Source organism: Salmo salar, chromosome ssa04 (genome assembly GCF_905237065.1).
Source record: "Salmo salar chromosome ssa04, Ssal_v3.1, whole genome shotgun sequence".
NCBI classification, from domain to species: Eukaryota; Metazoa; Chordata; class Actinopteri; order Salmoniformes; family Salmonidae; genus Salmo; species Salmo salar.
In genome coordinates this window covers 85,707,613-85,735,434 of record NC_059445.1, presented here as the reverse complement: position 1 = coordinate 85,735,434, position 27,822 = coordinate 85,707,613, and the positions used below count along the sequence as shown (strand labels likewise).

At 44.2% G+C, this 27,822-nt stretch overlaps 1 protein-coding gene across 1 annotated transcript in view; it reads right to left on the bottom strand.

Moving 5' to 3' along the window:
* rxfp2a (relaxin family peptide receptor 2a) overlaps positions 1–27,822 on the bottom strand; it is a 148,204-nt gene that overhangs the window by 95,443 nt on the left and 24,939 nt on the right. Inside the window, exons 2-5 of the mRNA XM_045717434.1 lie at positions 18,746–18,889; positions 15,774–15,857; positions 15,352–15,457; positions 5,284–5,355 (exon numbers count right to left, since the gene is read on the bottom strand). Of these exons, the coding sequence (XP_045573390.1) occupies positions 5,284–5,355; positions 15,352–15,457; positions 15,774–15,857; positions 18,746–18,889 (406 nt within the window). The remainder of the gene's footprint in view (positions 1–5,283; positions 5,356–15,351; positions 15,458–15,773; positions 15,858–18,745; positions 18,890–27,822) is intronic.

Here is a 27,822-nt window from a genome sequence, read left to right as displayed (position 1 = left end):
CTGGAGGGCCGGGAACATTTCTGGTTTGGGAAATTTGTACGGTTCTTGAAAGAACCATCCCATTCTTCAGAGACCCTAAAACGTTTCCCATATGGCATCGCTCTCAATACATTTATTTTGGGATGTAGTAGCAAAATGTCTCTATTTTCAGCACTTAAGACCACTTCTACTCTGAGACGCTTTGTGGATATAGGTCCTGGGCAAAAGTAGTGACTATTTCTGGACCGGTTCAGACTGACCTGTCTGTGAACATTCTGGTTGTCCTGCTTCACATGCCACTCTCTGGTGTTAACGCTGCTCTGGTGTTAACGCTGCTCTGGTGTTAACGCTCTCTAACTCTCTGGTGTTAACTCGCTCTGGTGTTGTCACGTCCTGACCAGTAAAGGGGTTATTTGTTATTATAGTTTGGTCAGGACGTGGCAGGGGGTGTTTGTTTTATATGGTTTTGAGTGTGTGTTTATGTAGAGGGGTGTTTGATTTATTAGTCCTGGGTTTTGGTTCATGTTCTATGTTTGTATATTTCTATATCTGTTCTAGGGTGTTTAATTCTATGTTTAGGTAATTGGGATTGGGGCCTTCAATTGGAGGCAGCTGTTTATCGTTGCCTCTGATTGAAGGTCCTATACGTAGGAGTATGTTTGCTATGGGAATTGTGGGAGGTTGTTCTTAGCACTGCTGTATTTAGCCTGCAAGACTGTTAGTTCGTTCGTTTCTTGTTTTGTTTATTTAAGTGTTTGCAAATAAAGTTATGAGCACTCGACCCACTGCGCCTTGGTCCATTTACTATGACGAGCCTCCCACCTCCAATGGACCAAGCAGCGGAGAAAGGAGCAGCAGGTGGACTATCGGGAGTTTTGGACTTGGGAGGACATATTAGCCGGAGTGGGACCATGGAGAAAGGCTATAGAGGACCGGGAACGCTACAGGGGAACACGGCTGGCAAGGAAGCCGGAGAGGTAGCCCCCCCCAAAAAAATGTTGGGGGGACGGGACACGGGTAGTTTGGCAAGGGCAGGCAGTAGACCTGAGCCAACTATCTGTGATTATTATGGGGAACAGAGGATCAGAGGAGCACAGTACTATGCGGAAGTGCGCACGATCTCACCTATGCTCACGAACAGTCCGGTGAAAATGATTCCAGCCCTTCGCAAGTGCCATGCTCGAGTGAACACTCAGGCCGTAGGGGTTGTATGCTCCAGACCGCCAGTAATGCTTCACGGCCCAGTGTATCCTGTTCCCACTTCTCGCACTAGCCCTGAGGTGCGTGTCTCCAATCTGATACCTCCAGTACCAGCCCCACGCACCAGGCTTCCAGTGCGTCAGCCCAGTCCCGAGCTTCCGATGATAGTGCCTCGTCCAGAGCTTCCGGCGACAGTGCCCCGTAGAGAGACGGCCCACTGTCCGGAACCAAGAGAGACGGCCCACTGTCCGGAACCAAGAGAGACGGCCCACTGTCCGGAACCGAGTGAGTCGCCCTACAGTCCGGAGCTCCCAGAGTACAGTCCAGGTTCTACAGTGGAATGCTTCAGGCCGAGGTATTCAGTAGAGGTGGACTGGTTAGGTGGGAGACTAAGGCCAGAGCCTGAGCTACCTCCACTGTAGGAGGTTTGGGGAGAGGGGGTGTAGCACGGAAGCCGCCGGTGACGGCAGCCACCCTCCCTTCCTTCCCTCCCTTTAGTTTAGTTTTGGTAGATATTTTTTGTTATTAGGTGCATCCGGGGTTCTGCACCTTTGGGGGGGGGGTGTACTGTCACGTCCTGACCAGTAAAGGGGTTATTTGTTATTATAGTTTGGTCAGGACGTGGCAGGGGGTATTTGTTTTATATGGTTTTGAGTGTGTTTATGTAGAGGGGTGTTTGATTTATTAGTCCGGGGTTTTGGTCCAAGCCTTCCCTGTGGCTCTGTTGGTAGAGCATGGTATTTGCAACGCCAGGGTTGTGGGTTCGATTCCCACGGGGGGCCAGTACAAAAAAAGATATATATATTTCATTTTCATTTCATGCATTTAAAAAAAATATATGTATTCACTACTATAAGTCGCTCTGGATAAGAGCGTCTGCTAAATGACTAAAATATAAATGTAAAAAAAATGTTCTGTTTGTATATTTCTATATCTGTTCTAGGGTGTTTAATTCTATGTTTAGGTAATTGGGATTGAGGCCTTCAATTGGAGGCAGCTGTTTATCGTTGCCTCTGATTGAAGGTCCTATACGTAGGAGTATGTTTGCTATGAGAATTGTGGGAGGTTGTTCTTAGCACTGCTGTATTTAGCCTGCAAGACTGTTAGTTAGTTCGTTTCTTGTTTTGTTTATTTAAGTGTTCGCAAATAAAGTTAAGATGAGCACTCGACCCGCTGCGCCTTGGTCCATTTACTACGACGAGCGTGACAGCTGTTAACTTCTCAGCTGAGATGCAGTATGTGAAATATGACACCTCATTTGCATAGGGAGCGACCCATCACATTTTCTGGACTATCCAAACCAAGGATTGATTTCCTGTGCCTGTGAACCTTGTAGCGCTGCTTACAATAGAGTATATGAGAAAGAGAGAGAGAGAGAGAATCTAGTGATTGCATCAAAAGCAGTCTCATCTCGCTGTGACGTTCCCAGATAGATTTACAGAGCTCTCAACATGAAAATAATACAAAATAATCTGTAGAGTTTAAACAACTTTCTCTTGGTCACAAGAGGGACACTGTCACTTTTTTTTTGCTTAAAGCTGAAATTGTAACGAGTTAGCAGGCATTTGATTGGCGACTCTGCGTCGCTAGGCAGAAAATGCTCTGTCAGTTAAATAAAATGGTGCCAATTTAATTGACTATAGAATATTTATTGTACAGTTATAAAAAAGATGTAAGTTGTTTAATTGTTGCTATATTTAAAAAGGCACTTCGACAATTTCAAGCCCTACTACTCCACTTTTGTTGAATAGGAAAAGAAAATCTTATGATTTTTCATATTTGTACTGTATATTTGAGCTTGTATCCTCTAAAGTGACTACAACTCAGCGATTTAATAACTCATTTTATTACCAGAAATGTAATATTTAATATTTTCTGGCAGTTAAAGCATTACTAGGTATTGTTTCTGGCCCTCTCAGGATAAATCATTACTTTGGGGTATGTCAACTTAGGAGGAAATCTACATTTAACCAGCCTTAAAACCGTTCTTTAGAGGATTCCTTGGATAAGGCCCCAAATGGTCCTCAAATACAGCAGCCTCTGTTTAAGCTGGCTTCCAAAATGGCACCCTATTCCCTATATAGTACACTACTTTAGACCAGAGCCCTATGGAACCCTATTCCCTACATAGTGTACTACTTTAGACCAGAGCCCTATTGGGCAGCAGGTAGCCTAGTGGTTAGAGTGTTGGACTAGTAACCGAAAAGTTGCAAGATCAAATCCCTGAGCTGACAAGGTAAACATCTGGTAAACATCTGTCGTTCTGCCCCTGAACAAGGCAGTTACTCCACTGTTCCTAGGCTGTCATTGAAAATATGAATTTGTTCTTAACTGGCTTGCCTAGTTAAATAAAGGAAAAATAGCACCCTATTCCCTATATAGTACACTACTTTAGACCAGAGCTCTGGTCAAATGTAGTGCACTATGTAGGGAAGAGGCTGCCATTGGATGTACAGTAAAATCCTGAATATATTATGTGATAACCCAAAATTACACATTCGCTGTACAATATTCTATGAGTTTAGCTGTAGTAGAACTATTTTCAAAACCAAATTGTATTGGTCGCATATTTACATTCATTTCCACGTTCGTGTTTTATGCAAATAGTCCTGTAATTGTAATGCTTTCTCCAGACACTTTTATTCATTCAGACACTTTTATTCATTCAACCATTCAGTCCTCTCAACCATTCAGTCCTCTCAACCAGTCAGTCCTCTCAACCAGTCAGTCCTCTCAACCATTCAGTCCTCTCAACCAATCAGTTCTCTCATATAGTACCATTATTCCCCAAGGTTGTTGCTGTACATCAGATTGTACATTTTGCCAAATTACCTGGTGCACTTTACCTTGCGTGAAGACCTGTCCTGGTAGGTCCAGGTGTTAACTCAGTGTTTCTCAAACTCGGTTCTGGGGCCCCATTTTTTTGTTGCCCTAACACTACACAGCTGATTCAAATAATCTAGACCTTGATGATGAGATGGTTAGCTGAATCAGCTGTGTAGTTCTAGGGCCAAAAACCAAACCTTGCACCCCCATGGGGTCCCTAAGACAGAGTTTGGGAAAACTCTGCGTTAACTTGTATTAACTCATTCCTAGGAAACCTGGTTAACGACTAAGCAACCCTGTTCCTGGAGCTACTGCAGGATTTTTTTTCTGTCCAAACTAGGCACAAACACCTGACCAACTGAGCTAATTGATCAGTTCAGTGATTGCCTAAAAATCAACACACCTGGTCTTCCAGATCGGTTAAATCATGAACATGAAGGGCCTGTGGTACTCCGGGAACCAGGGTTGCCTGGTTACCCTGATATATCTACCATTTCCCCTGTCAACATCGAATGAGAATAATGATGAATGTGATGGTCCTCCTCAGGCTGTGTCTATGAAGTCCATTAAACAAGCTGTTTTGACCACGTATCGAGAGCGTTTTCTAGTGTTCACTGTGTTTCGTAAGAATCACTAGTACAACAACTAGAATCTAGGCCGGGATTCAAATCCGACCAAGGTTGCCTGGTTACCCTGATAAATCTGGACTAGATTTTTATCTCGGTAGGATAACAGTCTCAAACCCAGACATGTTTCTAACTGGATATGATATCCTTTCTAACAGGATGACTCGTCAACTTTGATAAATGGACTCAATTATTTTCATGCAAATGGACAACAAAAGTATGACTGACTTGACAATAAATCAAGTCCAGTCCAGTCGTGTCCAGTTAAATCCAGTCCAGTCGTGTCCAGTCAAATCCAGTCCAGTCCAGTCGTGTCCAATCCAGTCGTGTCCAGTCCAGTCGTGTCCAATCCAGTCCAGTCTAGTCGTGTCCAGTTAAATCCAATCCAGTCGTGTCCAGTCAAATCCAGTCCAGTCGTGTCCAGTCAAATCCAGTCCAGTTGTGTCCAGTCAAATCCAGTCCAGTCCAGTCGTGTCCAGTCAAATCCAGTCGTGTCCAGTCAAATCCAGTCCAGTTGTGTCCAGTCAAATCCAGTCCAGTCGTGTCCAGTCAAATCCAGTCCAGTCGTGTCCAGTCAAATCCAGTCCAGTCAAATCCAGTCCAGTCGTGTCCAGTCAAATCCAGTCTAGTCCAGTTTCGTATTAGTACTCACAGTCTCTGCAAGTGTGTGTATTTGGAGAAGATGTTGTCAGACAAGCTCTTTATCTTGTTACTCTTCAGAGACCTGAAACAGGAACCAGACAACACAGTACTGTTACTATGGTTACACACACACACACACACACACACACACACTTAACAGCGGGGTGATGACAAGCTAGAAGTAAAGCACAGACAAAGATAAGGAGATAGCAGATTTCTACAGATGTAGGATCTTAATTTGACCAGATTCTCACAGCAGTAAAATAATCCTGCAGCAACAGAAAAATGTGAATTATTATGTGGATTATAAATAATGGACATCTTTGTAGGGGTTGTTACATTTTTTTGTTTGTTTAAATCAAGTCTGATGTTTTAAAGTAAAATTACTGTCACGTCCTGACCACAGTAAGTTGTTATTTTCTATGGTAGAGTAGGTCAGGGCGTGACAGGGGGGTTTTCTAGTTTAGTTTTTCTATGTTATGTTCTAGTTTTGTATTTCTATGTTGGGTTGTTCTACGTTTCTATTTCTATGTTGGGCTGTGTTTGGGATAATCTCCAATTAGAGGCAGCTGGTCATCGTTGTCTCTAATTGGAGGTCATATTTAAGTTGGTGTTTTTCCCACCTGGGTTTGTGGGAGATTAATTTTGAGTTGTGTATGTTTCACCTCTGCGTCACGGTTTGTTGTTTTTTGTCATTCAGTTTATTTATATGTATTGCATAGTTTCACAGTGTACTTTAAATGTGGAACGACACACACGCTGCACTTTTGTCCGCTCATTCCTACGACAACCGTGGCAATTACAAACTTTAGAAGCCTTTTTAAACCTTGCATACACTACAATTTGCATTTTCTGCTGTGCAGGAAAATTCTCTGTGTGAACAAATTATGATAATACATCTGTACACACACTACTGACTTCAAACCGTAAAGCATGTGCTCTCTCTTGGCAGGAAGAGGAGAGAGGACAAGAGAGAATAAACAGCGAACAAGGGGAAGCCACTAGTAATAAACTAAGTCTCTGTTTCTTCCTTTTCTTTTGACTAATAACTCACTGACATCTTACTGCAGAACACACACACACACACACACACACACACACACACACACACACACACACACACACACACACAGGCGATGTGACTTAGACAGCATGTTATTTATAATCCATACAGTAGCAGTCAAAAGTTTGGACACACCTACTCATTCCAGGGTTTTTTAAATATTTTTTTTACTCTTTTCTACATTGTAGAATAATAGTGAAGACATCAAAACTCTGAAATAACACATATGGAATCATGTAGTAACCAAAAAAAGTGTTAAACAAATATTTTATATTTGAGATTCTTCATAGTAGCCACCCTTGATGACAGCTTTACACACTCTTTGCATTCTCTCAACCAGCTTCATGAAGTAGTCACCTGGAATGCATTTCAGTTAACAGGTGTACCTTGTTAAAAATTTATTTGTGGAATTTCTTTCCTTCTTAATGTGTTTGAGTCAATCAGTTGTGCTGTGACAAGATAGGGGTAGTATACAGAATATAGCCCTATTTGGTAAAAGACTAAGTCCATACTATGGAAAGAACATCTCAAATAAGCAAAGAGAAACGACAGTCCATCATTACTTTAAGACATGAAGATCAGTCAATCCGGAAAATTTCAAGAACTTTGAACGTTTCTTCAAGTGCAGTTTCAAAAAACATCAAGCGCTATGATGAAACTGTCTCTCAAGAGGACCGCCACAGGAAAGGAAGAACCAGAGTTACCTCTGTTGCAGAGTTCAAGTTCATTAGCGTTAACTGCACCTCAGATTGCATCCCAAATAAATGCTTCACAGAGCTCAAGTAACAAGACACATCTCAACATCAACTGTTCAGAGGAGACTACGTGAATCAGGCCTTTGTAGTCGAATTGCTGCAAAGAAACCACTACTAAAGGACACAAATAAGAAGAAGATACTTGTTTGGGTCAAGAAACACGAACAATGGACATAAGACTAATGAAATTCTGTCCCTTGGTCTGATGAGTCCAAATGTGAGATTTTTGGTTCCAACAGCCGTGTCTTTGTGAGATGCAGAGTAGGTGAATGGATGATCTCCGCATGTGTGGTTCCCCCCGTGAAGCATGGAGGAGGAGGTGTGATGGTGCTTTGCTGGTGACACTGTCAGTGAATTATTTACAATTCAAGGCACACTTAACCAGCATGGCCAACACAGGATTCTGCAGCGATACGCCATCCTATCTGGTTTGCGCTTAGTGGGGACTATCATTTGTGTTTCAACAAGACAATGACCCAAAACACAACTCCAGGCTGTGCAAGGGCTATTTGACCAAGGAGAGTGAAGGACTGCTGCCTCAGATGACCTGGCATCCACAATCACCCGACCTCAAACCAATTGAGATGGTTTGGGATGAGTTGGCCTGCAGAGTGAAGGAAAAGCAGCCAACAAGTGCTCAGGATATGTGGGAACTCCTTCAAGACTGTTGGAAAATAATTCTTCATGAAGCTGGTTGAGAGAATGCCAAGAGTGTGCAAAGCTGTCATCAAGGCAAGGGTGGCAACTTTGAAGAATCTCAAATATAAAATATATTTGGATTTGTTTAACACTTTTTTGGTTACTACATGATTCCATATGTGTTATTTCATAGTTTTAATGTCTTCACTATTATTCTACAATGTAAAAAATAGTTTAAAAAAATACTAATAAACATTAATGAGTAGGTGTTCAAACTTTTGACTGGTACTGTAAGTCATCCAGGCCCTGGGTAACTCTAGTCCCATGCCCTGGGTAACTCTAGTCCCATGCCCTGGGTAACTCTAGTCCTTCAAGCCCTGGTTACCTCTAGTCCTCCAAGCCCTGGTTACCTCTAGTCCTCCAAGCCCTGGTTACCTATAATCCTCCAGGCCCTGGTTACCTCTATTCCTCCAGGCCCTGGTTACCTCTATTCCTCCAGGCCCTGGGTTACTCGTGTTCCCCAGGCCCAGGGTAACTCTAGCCCTCCATGCCCTGGGTAGCTCTAGTCCTCCAAGCCCTGGGTAGCTCTGGTCCCCCAGGGCCTGGCTAACTCCGGTCCACCAGGCCCTGGGTAACTCTAGTCCTCCAGGCCCTGGGTATGTCTCGCCAGCAGCGTACCACCCTGCATCCCACTGCTGGCTTGCTTCTGAAGCTTAGCAGGGTTGGTCCTGGTTGGTCCCTGGATGGGAGACCAGATGCTGCTGGAGTGGTGTTGGAGAGCCAGTAGGAGGTCTAATAAGATATCCCAATACCTCAGGGCAGTGATTGGGGACATTTCCTTATGTAGGGTGCTGTCTTTCAGATGGGACAATAAATGGGTGTCCTGACTCTCTGTGGTCACTAAAGATCCCATGCCACTTATCGTAAGAGTAGGGGTGTTAATGCCAGTGTCCTGGCTAAATGTACAATCTGGCCCTCATATGGTCTTGTCTTCCATCACACCTGGTTCCAATTCCATCAATTACATATTGTGTATTTAACCCTCTGTTCCCCCCCATGTCCTTGTCCGTAATTGTTTGTTGTAGTGCTTGTGCATGGTATGCTGGTTATTACTACCGGGTTTTGTTTGACCCATTGATTGTATTATTCTGTTGACGGTGGTTTATGGTTATTAAACACAACCGTTGTAAATCAGTTTCCGCTCTCCTGCGTCTGACTTCTCTGCCGCCAGTAGTAGTAGCATCGCATTACAGAATTACGGACCAATACTATGGAGTCAGCAGGAGCAGGTACCCCGGGTATAGGGGTGGAGGAGTGCGTCCGGGAGCACGCAGCCATGATCCAACATCTTGGCACTGCCATGGACCGCGTTGTCCAGACAATGGACCGCTGGGAGAGACAGGTAGTTCTCCCATCGCCTCCACCAGCACAACTGGGGTCTCCACTGAGCGCCGCTCTTCATCCTGGTCCCAGTGGAATTCGTCTCTCCCTGCCCCAGGAATACGATGGGAAGGCTGCGAACTGCCAGGGGTTCCTTCTACAACTGGACCTATACCTGGCCACCGTCCACCCGGCTCCGTCGGGCCGTGAGAGGGTGTCCGCCCTCGTCTCGTGCCTCACCGGGAAAGCCCTGGAGTGGGACAACGCAGTGTGGAGAGAGGGAGATGCGGCGTTGGACCAGTTTGAGGAGTTCACCCGCCGTTTCCGGGCCGCAGAGGTCACACTGCCGGTCAGTGCAGGGTTGGTTCCTCTGGGGATCGAGGCAGCAGGCAGGGCGCTCTGGCGTCACCCCAAGTGAGCCAGCACCATTCTCACCCAGAGCCCTCTCTTGCTCATATGTTTGTCTATGTTACTTTTTCTGAGTTTTCCCCGTATTCCCAGCACAAGGCGCTCGTCGATTCAGGCGCGGCTGAGAACTTTATAGATAGATTGTTCGCCCATAGTTTAGGGATTCCCATTGTTCCCGTGGCTGTGCCCTTCCCCGTTCACGCCTTAGATAGTCAACCATTAGGGTCAGGTTTGATCAGGGAGGCCACTGCTCCTCTGGGCATGGTGATGCAGGGGGGGGCACAAGGAGAGAATTAGTCTCTTCCTTATTGACTCTCCTGCATTTCCCGTGGTGCTAGGCCTGCCCTGGTTAGTTTGTCATGACCCCACTGTTTCTTGGCCACAGAGGGCTCTCACGGGGTGGTCGCGGGAGTGCTCGGGGAGGTGTTTAGGGGTTTCCGTTGGTGCTACTACGGTGGAGAGTCCAGACCAGGTCTCCACCGTGCGCATTCCCCCTGAATATGCCGATTTGACTCTCGCCTTCTCTAAAAAGAAGGTGACTCAATTACCACCCCATCGATGAGGCGATTGTGCGATAAATCTCCTGGTGGAGGCTGCACTTCCCAGGAGTCACGTGTGTCCCCTCTCACAGGCGGCGACTGAGGCTATGGAAACATATGTCTCCGAATCCCTGCGTCAAGGGTACATTCGGTCCTCCACTTAACCTGTCTTCTCGAGTTTCTTTTTTGTGAAGAAGAAGGAGGGAGTCTGAACCAGATCACTGTGAGGTATAGTTACCCGCTACCACTCATAGCCACAGCGATTGAGCCAATGCACTGGGCGCGCTTCTTCACCAAACTAGATCTCAGGAGCGCTTACAACCTGGTGCGTATCCGAGAGGGAGACGAGTGGAAGACGGTTTTCAGTACCACCTCAGGGCACTATGAGTACCTCGTCATGCCGTACGAGTTGATGAATACGCCATCAGTCTTCCAAGCCTTTGTAGACAAGATTTTCAGGGACCTGCACGGGCAGGGTGTAGTGGTGTATATCGATGACATTCTGATATACTCCGCTACACGCGCCGAGCATGTGTCCCTGGTGCGCAGGGTGCTTGGTCGCCTGTTGGAGCATGACCCGTCCGTCAAGGCTGAGAAATGCTTGTTTTTCCAGCAATCCGTCTCCTTCCTAGGGTATCACATTTCCAGGGGTGGAGATGGAGAGTGACCGCATTGCAGCCGTGCGTAATTGGCCGACTCCCACCACGGTAAAGGAGGTGCAGCGGTTCTTAGGGTTTGCCAACTACTAACGGAGGTTTATCCGAGGTTTTCATCAGATAGCGGCTCCCATTACCTCACTGCTGAAGGGGGCCCGGTGCATTTGCAGTGGTCAGCTGAGGCGGACAGGGCTTTTGGGCACCTAAGAGCTCTGTTTACCTTGGCTCCCGTGTTGGCCCATCCGGATCCCTCTTTGGCGTTCATAGTGGAGGTGGACGCGTCTGAGGCTGGGATAGGAGCCGTGCTCTCTCAGCGCTCGGGTACGCCACCGAAGCTCCGCCCCTGTGCCTTCTTCTCGAAGAAGCTCAGCCCGGAGGAGCGAAACTATGACGTGGGGGACCGGGAGCTGTTGGCTGTCGTCAAAGCCTTGAAGGTGTGGAGACATTGGCTTGAGGGGTGTTACGGATACAGGTATCCTGAGTGTGTATCCTGTATGTGTATTTCTTTTCTCTCCTTCTCCTCCTCACAGGTGACAATCATCACTCCCCAATCAGTCACCAATCAGCCACAATCCGAAGACACCTGCTCCTTTTCCCTCACCCAATCACAGGCCCTTTCCCTTGGTTTAAAAACAGTCAGTTGTTTTCTCCCCAGATCAATCTCTGTGTGTTCAGTCTCTCTCTGTAACTCATTCTCTCTCAATCTCTCTCTCGCTCTGTGTTCCCAGTTCTCTCTTTCTGTATTGATCTCTTTTTTGTTTTGCTCCTACATTGCTCCCACATTTGTGTGGTTAACCTGTGAGTATTGTTTTGTTGTTTGACTGTTTGTTTGTTTGGTGGGAAAAGGGGGTACCAAGACAAGTCGCCCATGGGCATACATTACCCGTAGGAAAACAGTGTCTAAATACACTAGTTAGAACTGGGCGGACCACACACTGTATTTTTGGTTAGTTAGTTAGCTGTACTGAAGTAGGCTAGTCTAGCTTAGGGGTGTTTTTGGATTATTGTTTCTTTGCTTGGGTCCAGCTCTGCCCCTTTTCCCACACCGCATTACCATGTGTTTATAAATAAACCATTAGAGTTTGACGGTAGATTGTAGTTGTCTGTGGTTATTTTGTTCTCACTGTTACTTTTTCACTATTATAATTTGCATGATTTATGTTACGGGTCTTGTTGCCATCCCCCCCCTAGACTGCAGGGCCAAAGAGTATTCGTAACAAGGGGGCTAGACACCCTTTTCTCATCTGAACTGACCACCGCAATCTGGAGTACATCCGGGCAGCGAGGAGACATTCCTCCCTCTCTCCCCTGTAACCTTTCCCCAGGTCATTACTGTAATTGAGTTCTCAGTCAACTTACTGGGTAAAATAAATAAAAACTCCAGGCCCTGGATAATTCTAGTCCCCCAGGCCCTGGGCAACGCTGTCTACAGTTTTTCATCACACTCAATCTTATTTTTTCAATAACGAGATGGTCCCTTTCGAACCAATCAATGGCTTTGCATTATACTTGCGATTTCGATTTCATTCTCTCTTTGAAAGTTAAAGAAACTGAATTTAGCAGACACTACTGACCAGTTTCATGGATACATAATCATCAAATGATTGATTATAATGTAGCCTATAAGGGACTAAAAAGCAATTTCAGGATCCAACCAAACACATCTCTAGTACTCTGGGACTGTAATGAAACCTCGCAACCACAAACACAGACCCACATCCTGTACATACACAAGCAAAGGCCACATGGTTGCAAAAGCATACACACACACACTCTTAAAACTGCTGGGTTGTTTGGTTGACCCTGCTGCTGGGTTGTTTGGTTGACCCTGCTGCTGGGTTGCAGGAATTGGGTCACTTAGTTGGGTTGTTTTCTTTCAAAACTGCTGTGTTATTGATGCTGGATTATTGATGCTGGGTTATTGATGCTGGATGCTGGGTTATTGATGCAGGGTTATTGATGCTGGGTTATTGATGCTGGGTTATTGATACTGGGTTATTGATGCTGGGTTATTGATGCTGGGTTATTGGTGCTGGATGCTGGGTTATTGATGCTGGGTTATTGATGCTGGGTTATTGATGCAGGGTTATTGATGCTGGGTTATTGATGCTGGGTTATTGATGCTGGGTTATTGGTGCTGGGTTATTGATGCTGGGTTATTGATGCTGGGTTAGTGATGCTGGGTTATTGGTGCTGGGTTATTGATGCTGGGTTATTGATGCTGGGTTATTGGTGCTGGGTTATTGATGCTGGGTTAGTGATGCTGGGTTAGTGGTGCTGGGTTATTGATGCTGGGTTATTGATGCTGGGTTATTGATGCTGGGTGCTGGGTTAGTGATGCTGGGTTATTGGTACTGGGTTATTGGTGCTGGGTTATTGGTACTGGGTTATTGGTGCTGGGTTATTGGTGCTGGGTTATTGGTGCTGGGTACTGGGTTATTGGTGCTGGGTTATTGGTTCTGGGTTACTGAGATAATGACCCAACAGGTCAGATCAGAAGACTGAAGGCGTAGTTTAGCAGGGGCGTGGCTTTCAGATAGTTGTTTTTAGCCACCCATGAGAGTAAAAGTCATTCCTGTTCATCTGTTCTGTTGTGATAACTATACATGTTAAGGCACATTGACATTTTTAAAGCTTCAATAATGCTTACTGTGTCACGTCCCGACCAGTAAAGGGGTTATTTGTTATTATAGATTGGTCAGGATGTGGCAGGGGGTATTTGTTTAGTGTTTGGGGTTTGTTGGGTTATGTGTTTATGTAGAGGGGTGTTTGTTTAGAATATTCTGTTTTTTTTGGTTATGTTCTATGTTAGTATATTTCTATGTTCTGGTCTAGTCTTCCTAGTTCTATGTTTAGGGTTATTGGTTTGGCCTTCAATTGGAGGCAGCTGTTTTTCGTTGCCTCTGATTGAAGGTCCTATATAGAGGGATGTTTTTTGTAATGGGTTTTGTGGGAAGTTGTTTTTGCACTGCTGTGTTTAGCCTGCAATACAGTGCGTCCGTTCGTTTTCTTGTTTTGTTTTTTAAGTGTTCAATAAAAGTTCAAATGAGCACTCAACCCGCTGCGCCTTGGTCTACTACATACGGCGACCGTTACATACTGAGGTGTATGAGTTCCCTAAAAGCCTATGTAAATCCTATTGTTGTCACGCCCTGATCCGTTTCACCTGTCCTTGTGCTTGTCTCCACCCCCTCCAGGTGTCTCCCATCTTCCCCATTATCCCCTGTGTATTTATACCTGTGTTTTCTGTCTGTCTGGTGCCAGTTTGTCTCGTTTGTTCAAGCCTACCAGCGTTTTGTCTCAGCTCCTGTTTTTTCCCTAGTCTCAATTTTTCTCATCCTCCTGGTTTTTGACCTTTGTCTGTCCTGACCCTGTGCCCGCCTGACCACTGCCTAACAAGATGTTATTTTCTATGGTAGAGTAGGTCAGGGCATGACAGTTTTTTTCCTATGTTTTGTATTTCTATGTTTAGGTTCTAGTTTTGTATTTCTATGTTGGGGTTTTGTTTGGGATGATCTCCAATTAGAGGCAGCTGGTCCTCGTTGTCTCTAATTGGAGATCATACTTAAGTAGGGGTTTTGTGGGTGATTAATTTGGAGTTGTGTATGTGTTAATCTCTGTGTCACGGTTTGTTTTGTTTTTTCTTCATTCAGTGTATTTATGTATTGCATAGTTTCACAGTATAAATAAAATGTGGAACGACACACACGCTGCACTTTGGTCCGCTCATTCCTATGACAACCGTGACACCCTGACCCCTGAGCCTGCCAGCCGTCCTGTACCTTTGCTCCACCTCTGGATTATCAACCCCTGCCTGCCTTGATCTGTTGTTTACCTGCCCCTGTGGTTATAATGAACATTGTTACTTCACACAGTCTGCGCTTGGGCTTTACCGTGATACCTGATAATTGTTGAGATTCAATAAGGCTGTATATGTTATTCTAATATGTAATCAATAATTTTAATAGTATAGAAGAATGTGTCAAATATTTTTTTGTGTGGAAACATTTTATTCTGCACTATGTAAACTTAACATAATGAACAAGAATGAACATTTACTCTCACGGGTGGCCAATAAGCTCTGTCTGAAAAGTCATGCCCCTAATAAACCATACCTCCAGAAAATAGACTAAGGAATATATTCATAAAAGACCCAGCTGCTAGGTCAACCCAGCTTGAGAGTAAAAATTACCCAACTGATGGTTAAATTAACCCATGTTTGGGTAATCCCAACAACCCAACATGTTGGGCTATTCACGCAACCCAACGGGTTGGGAAAAATAACCCCAAATGTGTTCTGTGCACTATTTAACCAGCACTGGGTTACCAAATAACCCAACATGTGTTCTGTCCACTATTTAACCAGCACTGGGTTACCAAATAAACCAACATGTGTTCTGTCCACTATTTAACCAGCACTGGGTTACCAAATATCCCAACATGTGTTCTGTCCACTATTTAACCAGCACTGGGTTACCAAATAACCCAACATGTGTTCTGTCCACTATTTAACCAGCGCTGGGTTACCAAATAACCTAAATTGGGAGTGCTTTCTCTCTCTCTCTCACACACACACACATACAACACACACACACCACAGACAAACACACACACACACACACAGAGAGAGGTACTTACAGCCAGGTGACATTGGTGGAGACTTGAGGAACGTCATGTAGGTTGACTTCCACACACTCCAGTTCTGTCTTGATACAGTCACAATGCTCTGGGTACTGCTGCAAGACTACACAACAACACAATTAATACAGCACTACACACACATACACACACAAACGTGCACGCTCACACACACTGACACACAACCACACACACCAACACACACACACGCATGCACATACACACACTGATGACACACACTGATGAACAAACTGACACACAAACACACACAGACTGCCACACACACACACATACACACACACTGACACACAAACGGACACACTAACACACACACACACACACACACACACACTGACACAAACACTGACACACAAACACACACATTGACAAACACACACACTGACACAAGCACACACACTGACAGCAGTCTTCTGGTGGTGGTAGGACCTGTGGGTCGACCTTCCTGACGGTTCGATCAAAGATGTCCGCCCAGCCGCTGTTGTCCCCTATAGACACAAGGTAATATTAAAGTTATATTTGGAGCTAGCATTACACAATGACAGTGGATTACAGCTGTGGAGGCCACAAAATTTCAACAGCTGGCGATTGTCAAGCAAGTCAAGCAAATAAGTGTCAAGCAAATAATTGTCGGTCTCACGGTAATTAACCATTAATTAACATAAACACATTTAACATCTTCTGGCTTCCACACAAGCCACTGATGCAGACCTTTTGGAACATCCATGTAATATAGTCTTCACCTTCACAATAAATCCATTATTTATTTTTTACACAGGTCTAAAGAAACATGATAGGAAGAAAATGTAGTCTATTTTCAGAAGAACAGAATAACATAACTCTGAGTTGTCCTTATGTTAGTTCCTGATCTGGCTATGTCATATGGCTGTGGGCTACAGTAATTCATTTAGCAGACAAGATTTGGCATTATTTTATAGTATGTAGAATACAATCGAACAAACCTGAATTAAAAAACAATTTGAGAAAGTGAGCACGAGGCTATTCTGTTTTGAGCGGTTAACAAAGGAATAACTATTCCTATATGGTTAATTTTAGAGTTATTAATGTAACTTTAGTTGTTCTATAAACGTTGGGATATATATGTATTGATGTGTAATACATTGTAAGGCTGCATGATGAGACTCTAATGATGATTTGAAAAAAGAAACTTAAAAAAAGGCCTGAGCTCTGCTTAGTTTTTTTGTGCAGGCTGTACACACTACATCAGTCTCTCACTGACAATTTGACAAGCACTTGATAATTGCCTCGAATTTCACGACGGGATCCCCTTTGTGTGGCGGTAATGCACCCTAAGAAAATCCAATGCCTTTTGCGGCCAGTGGCCGTTCTTCCCTTCTCCCTGAGTGCTGCGTGCTCCATCACGTGATCGGGTCTTTCTCACAGGCTACAAGTGAAGACCAACACATCTGGGATGCAACTGTCCTTATCCAATTCCAAGGTGCATATTGAAGATATTGGAAGAACTGTCTACATTTACCAACATTATAAGTAGGTCTAACGAACAGCAAAAGCACTAGCCTATGTCAATCTACTATCCCCCATAGTACAAATGTCGACCTATTCTATTCTGTGCGAGAAATAAATATTCCAAACAGTCTTTGATAGTTATTATGGGATGCGATAGATCCCAAATTAATACAACCAGTAGCATCAAAAAACCTTCTTTACCCAATGTGGCTTACGAAACAGATCAGAACATTTAGCTGAAAATGTTGATAAACTATTAGTCTATTTCCTCATGCTATAAGCATGAATGTTCCATTAGCGGACAACACTATTATCAAAAGTGACCACAAATGTGATTATGCAGGTAATGCTTTTTTTTTATAAAAGTGCATTTTTTTTTTTCAAAATGATCTTCCCCAAACTTGAAACTCACCCGCTGCTTATGTATACCAGTTAGGCCCTTCACCCCTTGTAGAGCGAATTAATGTGCTTAATTTGCTTAAAGTTATTTGGCCACTCTATTTGTGATACAATCCTTATAGGCCTATGGGCTAGGATACATGAGGTGTGCTAGTATGATTCAAAAAGTTGCAAAAAAAGGCAGGACACTTTTCCCCGTGGTTTTTTTCATGCCAGCCAGGTAGACTATACTCCTGTTTTAAAGAGAAACCAATGTACTTAACATTTGGAAAGTTGATAAATAAATATAGTAGGCCTAGCCTATAGAAAGCTGATCCTCCTATTTTTAGTAGAGGCCATCACTCTGTTTTCTCGCGCAATTGCATAGCCTATAGAAATGTTGCGCAACCTGAACTCGTGGGCTCTCATGAAATGTTTGATTAGATTTTCGAACACATTTGCATTGATGTCAGAGTGTTTAGAGGAACAATAGAGTGTTGATTACCAGGCAGTTAACAAGTTTGGTAGGCTACTAATGACCATCAGCAGCATCAGAGCTTGGAGAAACCTGATTATCCTGCCTTCATGACTCATGACTGCCGGTGTGGCGGTAATTTGGTCACCACAACAGCCCTAGTCTGGATACCCATACTTGCGTCCTAAATAGTATACTATTTGGGTAAGCAAAATGTTTTTGTTTTATAGTATGTGAAAATGTAAAAACATGAAGTTTGAAGTACTTCCGATGAAGTACTTCCGCTTTTCATCCAGAATGTTCTGCACACGTTAAGTCACCTTCCCAGACACCTGGAACTCTATTGCCCGCTGACAAACAAAACCAATGGTTTGGTACCTTCAACATCAGGGTTGATCTGGAGATCTACCAGTCCAACCCTGACCTAACATGCATGATTAAATTAGTTAAATAGCAACTGAATCAAAATAAACAACTTCTATGGTTGAAATGAGCCAGAAACATGAAATGAAATGAATCAGAAACATGAAATGAAATGAGCCAGAAACATGAAATGAAATGAGTCAGAAACATGAAATGAAATGAGCCAGAAACATGAAATGAAATGAGTCAGAAACATGAAATGAAATGAGTCAGAAACATTTATTCTAGTGTCAAAATTAAATACAAAGTATAAATAATAAATAGGATAATTTTGGTCTTTAAGTCTCGTCTAAAACGGACATTTGCGAGATTATCAGGGATAAATGGTACGTCATGGAACGAAGGGTACGTAACACACACACACACGTAACACACACACACTAACACGTAACATACACACACTAACACGTAACACACACACACTAACACGTAACATTCATACATACTCTCTCTCTCTCCGTCTCTGTCTCTCTCTCTCTCTCTCTCTCTCTCTCTCTCTGTCTGTCTCTCTCTCTCTCTCTCTGTCTCTCTCTCTCTCTCTCTCTCTGTCTCTCTCTCTCTCTCTCTCTCTTTCTCTCTCTGTTTCTCTGTCTCTCCCTCTCTCTCTCTCACCACAGTTTTCCTCGTCGGCTCCGTTGGGGCAGTCTCTGTGTCCATCACACTGCAGAGCTTGGTGGAGACACACTGTCACGTTACCACAGGGGAATTGCCCCAGAGGACAGCTGCTCTCTACTGCCGTCCTGCTGGACACCATCGCTGGAGGAGGGAAGGGGGAGGGGCATTATAAGTACATTTAAATATACGGTAATGATTTACTTTGACTTCATTACACATTTATTACACATCTATAAACATTTCATCATCGTGTTATAAAAGGGTCCCAACCGCATCGTTTAAGGTTCACTAAATATATCCATATGAGAGCATTTCACGTCATGCCGCGCAGGCAGAGCTCATATTTAGGTAACTTAATAGACGCATAATTACAATGGCAGCGTAGTGTCATCATTACGGCTGTTCTCAAAAAAGTGTGCTTTTGCAATACCACTGTCAGAGAATATGCCAAAAGGTATTTATTTATTTATTTTTATTTCACCTTTATTTAACCAGGTAGGCAAGTTGAGAACAAGTTCTCATTTACAATTGCGACCTGGCCAAGATAAAGCAAAGCGGTTCGACAACATACAAAAACACAGAGTTACACATGGAGTAAAACAACATACAATCAATGATACAGTAGACAAAAATAAGACTATATACAATGTGAGCAAATGATGTGAGATAAGGGAGGTAAAGGCTAGTTTCAAACCAGTATGTAGGGGATCTAGTTTCAGACCAGTATGTTGTAGGGGATCTAGTTTCAGACCAGTATGTTGTAGGGGGATCTAGTTTCAGACCAGTATGTAGGGGATCTAGTTTCAGACCAGTATGTTGTAAGGGATCTAGTTTCAGACCAGTATGTAGGGGGATCTAGTTTCAAACCAGTACGTAGGGGATCTAGTTTCAGATCAGTATGTGGGGGATCTAGTTTCAGACCAGTATGTTGTAGGGGGATCTAGTTTCAGACCAGTATGTAGGGGATCTAGTTTCAGACCAGTATGTAGGGGATCTAGTTTCAGACCAGTATGTTGTAGGGGATCTAGTTTCAGACCAGTATGTAGGGGATCTAGTTTCAGACCAGTATGTTGTAGGGGGATCTAGTTTCAGCCCAGTATGTAGGGGATCTAGTTTCAGTCCAGTATGTAGTAGGGGATCTAGTTTCAGACCAGTATGTTGGAGGGAATTGAGTTTCAGACCAGTATGTAGGGGACCTAGTTTCTGTCGAGTATGTAGGGGGATCTAGTTTCAGACCAGTATGGAGCGGATCTAGTTTCAGACCAGTACGTAGGGGATCTAGTTTCAGACCAGTATGGAGCGGATCTAGTTTCAGACCAGTATGTAGGGGATCTAGTTTCAGACCAGTATGTAGGGGGATCTAGTTTCAGACCAGTATGTAGGGAATCTAGTTTCAGACCAGTATGGAGCGGATCTAGTTTCAGTCCAGTATGTTGTAGGGGATCTAGTTTCAGACCAGTATGTAGGGGACCTAGTTTCAGACCAGAAAGTAGGGGACCTAGTTTCAGACCAGTATGTAGGGGGGATCTAGTTTCAGACCAGTTTGTAGGGGATCTAGTTTCAGACCAGTATGTAGGGGATCTAGTTTCAGACCAGTATGAAGGGGATCTAGTTTCAGACCAGTATGAAGGGGATCTAGTTTCAGACCAGTATGAAGGGGATCTTGTTCAGACCAGTATGTAGGGGGATCTAGTTTCAGACCAGTATGTAGGGGATCTAGTTTTAGACCACTATGTAGGTGATCTCGTTTCAGACCAGTATGTTGTAGGGGACTAGTTTCAGACCAGTACGTAGGGGATCTAGTTTCACTCCAGAATGTTGTAGGGGGATCTAGTTCCAGTCCCATCTGTAGGGGACCTAGTTTCAGACCAGTATGTAGGGGGACCTAGTTTCAGACCAGTATGTTGTAGGGGATCTAGTTTCAGACCAGTATGTTGTAGGGGATCTAGTTTCAGACCAGTGTGTAGGGGATCTAGTTTCAGACCAGTATGTTGTAGGGGATCTAGTTTCAGACCAGTATGTTGTAGGGGATCTAGTTTCAGACCAGTGTGTAGGGGATCTAGTTCAGACCAGTGTGTAGGGGATCTAGTTTCAGACCAGTATGTAGGGGATCTAGTTCAGACCAGTATGTAGGGGATCTAGTTTCAGACCAGTATGTAGGGGATCTAGTTCCAGTCCCATCTGTAGGGGATCTAGTTTCAGACCAGTATGTAGGGGATCTAGTTTCAGACCAGTATGTTGTAGGGGATCTAGTTCCAGTCCCATCTGTAGGGGACCTAGTTTCAGACCAGTATGTAGGGGGACCTAGTTTCAGACCAGTATGTAGGGGGATCTAGTTTCAGACCAGAATGTAGGGGGATCTCATTTCAGACCAGTATGTAGGGGGATCTAGTTTCAGTCCAGTATGTTGTAGTGGATCTAGTTTCAGACCAGTATGTTGTAGGGGATCTAGTTTCAGACCAGTATGTTGTAGGGGATCTAGTTTCAGACCAGTATGTTGTAGGGGATCTAGTTTCACACCAGTATGTTGTAGGGGATCTAGTTTCAGTCCAGTATGTTGTAGGGGATCTAGTTTCAGACCAGTATGTTGTAGGGGGATCTAGTTTCAGCCCAGTATGTAGGGGACCTAGTTTCAGACCAGTATGTTTTAGGGGATCTAGTTTCAGACCAGTATGTTGTAGGGGATCTAGTTTCAGACCAGTATGTAGGGGATCTAGTTTCAGACCAGTATGTAGGGGATCTAGTTTCAGACCAGTATGTAGGGGACCTAGTTTCAGACCAGTATGTAGGGGATCTAGTTCCAGACCAGTATGTTGTAGGGGATCTAGTTTCAGACCAGTATGTAGGGGATCTAGTTTCAGACCAGTATGTATTTCACCCAATAGATATGCGAGTTTATCAAAATGTGATTTAAATTCTTTGTGGATCTGTGTGATCTGAGGGAAATATGTGTCTCTAAAATGGTCATACATTGGGCAGGAGGTTTGGAAGTGCAGCTCAGTTTCCACCTCATTTTGTGGGCAGTGTTGCACATAGCCTGTCTTCTCTTGAGAGCCAGGTCTGCCTACGGCGGCCTTTCTCAATAGCAAGGCTATGCTCACTGAGTCTGTACATAGTCAAAGCTTTCCTTAAGTTTGGGTCAGTCACAGTGGTCAGGTATTCTGCCACTGTGTACTCTCTGTTTAGGGCCAAATAGCATTCTAGTTTGCTCAGTTCTTTTTGTTAATTCTTTCCAATGCCTCAAGAAATTATCTTTTTGTTTTCTCATGATTTGGTTGGGTCTAATTGTGTTGCTGTCCTGGGGCTCTGTGGGGTCTGTTTGTGTTTGTGAACAGAGCCCCAGGACCAGCTTGCTTAGGGGACTCTTCTCCAGGTTTATCTCTCTGTAGGTGATGTTAACACAGCCTCTAACTTGTCATAGTACCTCCCTAGTCAGTGAGCTCTCTTTATACCCGTCACCCAGCCTGTCACGCCTGCTCCTGCTCTTCACCCCGGCGTTAGAGGGCGCCAGGCTCCTCAGCATTACACACTCCTGCCACCATCATTACGAACACCTGCCTTCCCCCCCGTTACGAGCATCAGCGATTATTGGACTCAATCACCTCTGTCATTACCTCCTCTCTCTCTCTCTCTCTCTCTCTCGCGCTCTCTCGCGCTCTCTCACTCTCTCGTTCAGTCTCTACCTCTGCCGTCTCTCTGTCTCTGTCTCTGTCTCTGTGTCGGTCTTTGTCTCCTGTGTCGGTCTTTGTCTTTGTCCGTCTCTCTTGCTCTCTCTGTCTGTCTGTCTGTCTGTCTGTCTGTCTGTCTGTCTGTCTGTCTGTCTGTCTGTCTGTCTGTCTGTCTGTCTGTCTGTCTGTCTGTCTGTCTGTCTGTCTGTCTGTCTGTCCCTCTCTCTCTCTCTCCTTCTATATCTAAGTACTGTTACATTTGCAGTTTCAGCTGAGTTTGAGTGGTTTCAATATATTTTATTTATTTATTTATTTCACCTTTATTTAACCAGGTAGGCAAGTTGAGAACAAGTTCTCATTTACAATTGCGACCTGGCCAAGATAAAGCAAAGCGGTTCGACAACATACAAAAACACAGAGTTACACATGGAGTAAAACAACATACAATCAATGATACAGTAGACAAAAATAAGACTATATACAATGTGAGCAAATGATGTGAGATAAGGGAGGTAAAGGCAAAAAAAGGCCATGGTGGCAAAGTAAATAAAGTATAGCAAGTAAAACACTGGAATGGTAGAATTATAATTTGAAGAAAGTTCAAAGTTCAAATATAAATAATATGGTGCAAAGGAGCAAAATAATAAATAAAATAAATAAATACAGTAGGGGAAGAGGTAGTAGTTTGGGCTAAATTATAGATGGGCTATTTACAGGATACAGATAACAGATATAACAGATACAAACATGATTGAAAGAAAAGGAAGAAAAAAAATATTGATAAAGGGAAGAAATTAACATTCGTTTACTGTGATGAACTAAACACTAACTCTCGATTTAAAGACTATTCTTTCCAGATAAGGGAGTCCTTTTTAATTTCCTTTTGTGCATTCCATTCAACAGCAGTGCTATAGAGGACCTATTACAACAACAAAAAAAACAGCTAAATGTGGAAACACCTTATAATAATCGTGAAAACCTCTAAAGTGGTGTTTTTTTTACTATCATCAGTCTCATGGGGTCCAAGCGCCAGAACATCCTGTAACTGCCTGGAGATTAGAAGATTTGGGCTGTATAACAAACACACACACACACACACACACCTCCCTACACTCACATCTCCCGGAAGGAGAACAGTCTGATCCTGCCACTCTACAGGCTAACGAGGGAGGGTTAGGAGGGAGAGAGGAGGGAGGGATGGATGGATGAAGAGGAGAGGGAGGAAGGGAGGGAGGGAGGGAGGGAGGAAAGGAGGGAGGAAAGAAGGGAGGGAGGGAGGGAGGGACAGTATGTAGGGGATCTAGTTTCAGACAAGTATGTAGGGGATCTAGTTTCAGACAAGTATGTAGGGGATCTAGTTTCAGACCAGTATGTAGGGGATCTAGTTTCAGTCCAGTATGTAGGGGATCTAGTTCCAGACCAGTATGTTGTAGGGGATCTAGTTTCAGACCAGTATGTAGGGGGGATCTCATTTCAGACCAGTATGTTGGAGGGAATTGAGTTTCAGACCAGTATGTAGGGGACCTAGTTTCAGTCGAGTATGTAGGGGATCTAGTTTCAGACCAGTATGGAGCGGATCTAGTTTCAGACCAGTACGTAGGGGATCTAGTTTCAGACCAGTATGGAGCGGATCTAGTTTCAGACCAGTACGTAGGGGATCTAGTTTCAGACCAGTATGTAGGGGGATCTAGTTTCAGACCAGTATGTAGGGAATCTAGTTTCAGACCAGTATGGAGCGGATCTAGTTTCAGTCCAGTATGTTGTAGGGGATCTAGTTTCAGACCAGTATGTAGGGGACCTAGTTTCAGACCAGAAATTAGGGGACCTAGTTTCAGACCAGTATGTAGGGGGGATCTAGTTTCAGACCAGTATGTAGGGGATCTCTTGTCAGACCAGTATGTATGGGACCTAGTTTAAGTCCAGTGTGTTGTATGGGATCTAGTTTCAGACCAGTTTGTAGGGGATCTAGTTTCAGACCAGTATGTAGGGGACCTAGTTTCAGACCAGTATGAAGGGGATCTAGTTTCAGACCAGTATGTAGGGGATCTAGTTTTAGACCACTATGTAGGTGATCTGTTTCAGACCAGTATGTAGGGGGATCTAGTTTCAGACCTGTATGGAGGGGATCTAGTTTCAGACCAGTATGTAGGGGATCTAGTTTCAGACCAGTATGTAGGGGATCTAGTTTTAGACCACTATGTAGGTGATCTCGTTTCAGACCAGTATGTAGGTGGATCTAGTTTCAGACCAGTATGTAGGGGGATCTAGTTTCAGACCAGTGTGTAGGGGATCTAGTTTCACTCCAGAATGTTGTAGGGGGATCTAGTTACAGACCAGTATGTAGGGGATCTAGTTTCAATCCAGTATGTAGTAGGGGATCTAGATTCAGTCCCATATGTAGGGGATCTAGTTCAGACCAGTATGTAGGGGGATCTAGTTTCAGACCATTATGTTGTAGGGGGATCTAATTTCAGACCAGTATGTTGTAGGGGATCTAGTTCCAGTCCCATCTGTAGGGGACCTAGTTTCAGACCAGTATGTAGGGGGATCTAGTTTCAGACCAGTATGTAGGGGATCTAGTTTCAGACCAGTATGTAGGGGACCTAGTTTCAGACCAGTATGTAGGGGGATCTAGTTTCAGACCAGAATGTAGGGGGATCTCATTTCAGACCAGTATGTAGGGGGATCTAGTTTCAGTCCAGTATGTTGTAGGCGATCTAGTTTCAGACCAGTATGTTGTAGGGGGATCTAGTTTCAGCCCAGTATGTAGGGGACCTAGTTTCAGACCAGTATGTTGTAGGGGGATCTAGTTTCAGACCAGTATGTAGGGGATCTATTTTCAGACCAGTATGTTGTAGGGGGATCTAGTTTCAGCCCAGTATGTAGGGGATCTAGTTTCAGACCAGTATGTTGTAGGGGGATCTAGTTTCAGACCAGTATGTAGGGGACCTAGTTTCAGACCAGTATGTAGGGGATCTAGTTTCAGACCAGTATGTAGGGGATCTAGTTTCAGACCCGAGTGTAGGTCGGATCTAGTTTCAGACCAGTATGGAGCGGATCTAGTTTCAGACCAGTACGTAGGGGATCTAGTTTCAGACCAGAATGTAGGCGATCTAGTTTCAGACCAGTATGTAGGGGGATCTAGTTTCAGACCAGTATGTAGGGAATCTAGTTTCAGACCAGTATGGAGCGGATCTAGTTTCAGTCCAGTATGTTGTAGGGGATCTAGTTTCAGACCAGTATGTAGGGGACCTGGTTTCAGACCAGAAAGTAGGGGGGATCTAGTTTCAGACCAGTTTGTAGGGGATCTAGTTTCAGACCAGTATGTAGGGGATCTCTTGTCAGACCAGTATGTATGGGACCTAGTTTAAGTCCAGTGTGTTGTATGGGATCTAGTTTCAGACCAGTTTGTAGGGGATCTAGTTTCAGACCAGTATGTAGGGGACCTAGTTTCAGACCAGTATGAAGGGGATCTAGTTTCAGACCAGTATGAAGGGGATCTAGTTTCAGACCAGTATGAAGGGGATCTTGTTCAGACCAGTATGAAGGGGATCTAGTTTCAGACCAGTACGAAGGGGATCTAGTTTCAGACCAGTATGAAGGGGATCTAGTTTCAGACCAGTATGAAGGGGATCTTGTTCAGTCCAGTATGTAGGGGGATCTAGTTTCAGACCTGTATGGAGGGGATCTAGTTTCAGACCAGTATGTAGGGGATCTAGTTTCAGACCAGTATGTAGGGGATCTAGTTTTAGACCACTATGTAGGTGATCTCGATTCAGACCAGTATGTAGGGGGATCTAGTTTCAGACCAGTATGTAGGGGGATCTAGTTTCAGACTAGTATGTAGGGGGATCTAGTTTCAGACCAGTGTTTAGGGGATCTAGTTTCAATCCAGTATGTAGTAGGGGATCTAGTTTCAGACCAGTATGTAGGGGAATCTAGTTTCACTCCAGAATGTTGTAGGGGGATCTAGTTACAGACCAGTATTTAGGGGATCTAGTTTCAATCCAGTATGTAGTAGGGGATCTAGATTCAGTCCCATATGTAGGGGATCTAGTTCAGACCAGTATGTAGGGGGATCTAGTTTCAGACCATTATGTTGTAGGGGGATCTCATTTCAGACCAGTATGTTGTAGGGGATCTAGTTCCAGTCCCATCTGTAGGGGACCTAGTTTCAGACCAGTATGTAGGGGGATCTAGTTTCAGACCAGTATGTAGGGGATCTAGTTTCAGACCAGTATGTAGGGGACCTAGTTTCAGACCAGTATGTAGGGGGATCTAGTTTCAGACCAGAATGTAGGGGGATCTCATTTCAGACCAGTATGTAGGGGGATCTAGTTTCAGTCCAGTATGTTGTAGGGGATCTAGTTTCAGACCAGTATGTTGTAGGGGGATCTAGTTTCAGCCCAGTATGTAGGGGACCTAGTTTCAGACCAGTATGTTGTAGGGGGATCTAGTTTCAGACCAGTATGTAGGGGATCTATTTTCAGACCAGTATGTTGTAGGGGGATCTAGTTTCAGACCAGTATGTAGGGGACCTAGTTTCAGACCAGTATGTTGTAGGGGGACCTAGTTTTAGACCAGTATGTAGGGGATCTAGTTTCAGACCAGTATGTTGTAGGGGATCTAGTTTCAGACCAGTATGTAGGGGATCTAGTTTCAGACCAGTATGTGGGGGATCTAGTTTCAGACCAGAATGTAGGGGACCTAGTTTCAGACCAGTATGTTGTAGGGGGATCTACTTTCAGACCAGTATGTAGGGGATCTAGTTTCAGACCAGTATGTGGGGGATCTAGTTTCAGACCAGAATGTAGGGGACCTAGTTTCAGACCAGTATGTAGGGGATCTAGTTTCAGTCCAGTATGTAGGGGATCTAGTTTCAGACCAGTATGTGGGGGATCTAGTTTCAGACCAGTATGTTGTAGGGGACCTAGTTTCAGATCAGTATGTGGGGGATCTAGTTTCAGACCAGTATGTTGTAGGGGGATCTAGTTTCAGCCCAGTATGTAGGGGATCTAGTTTCAGACCAGTATGTGGGGGATCTAGTTTCAGACCAGTATGTTGTAGGGGATCTAGTTTCAGACCAGTATGTAGGGGGGATCTCATTTCAGACCAGTATGTTGGAGGGAATTGAGTTTCAGACCAGTATGTAGGGGACCTAGTTTCAGTCGAGTATGTAGGGGATCTAGTTTCAGACCAGTATGGAGCGGATCTAGTTTCAGACCAGTACGTAGGGGATCTAGTTTCAGACCAGTATGGAGCGGATCTAGTTTCAGACCAGTACGTAGGGGATCTAGTTTAAGACCAGTATGTAGGGGGATCTAGTTTCAGACCAGTATGTAGGGAATCTAGTTTCAGACCAGTATGGAGCGGATCTAGTTTCAGTCCAGTATGTTGTAGGGGATC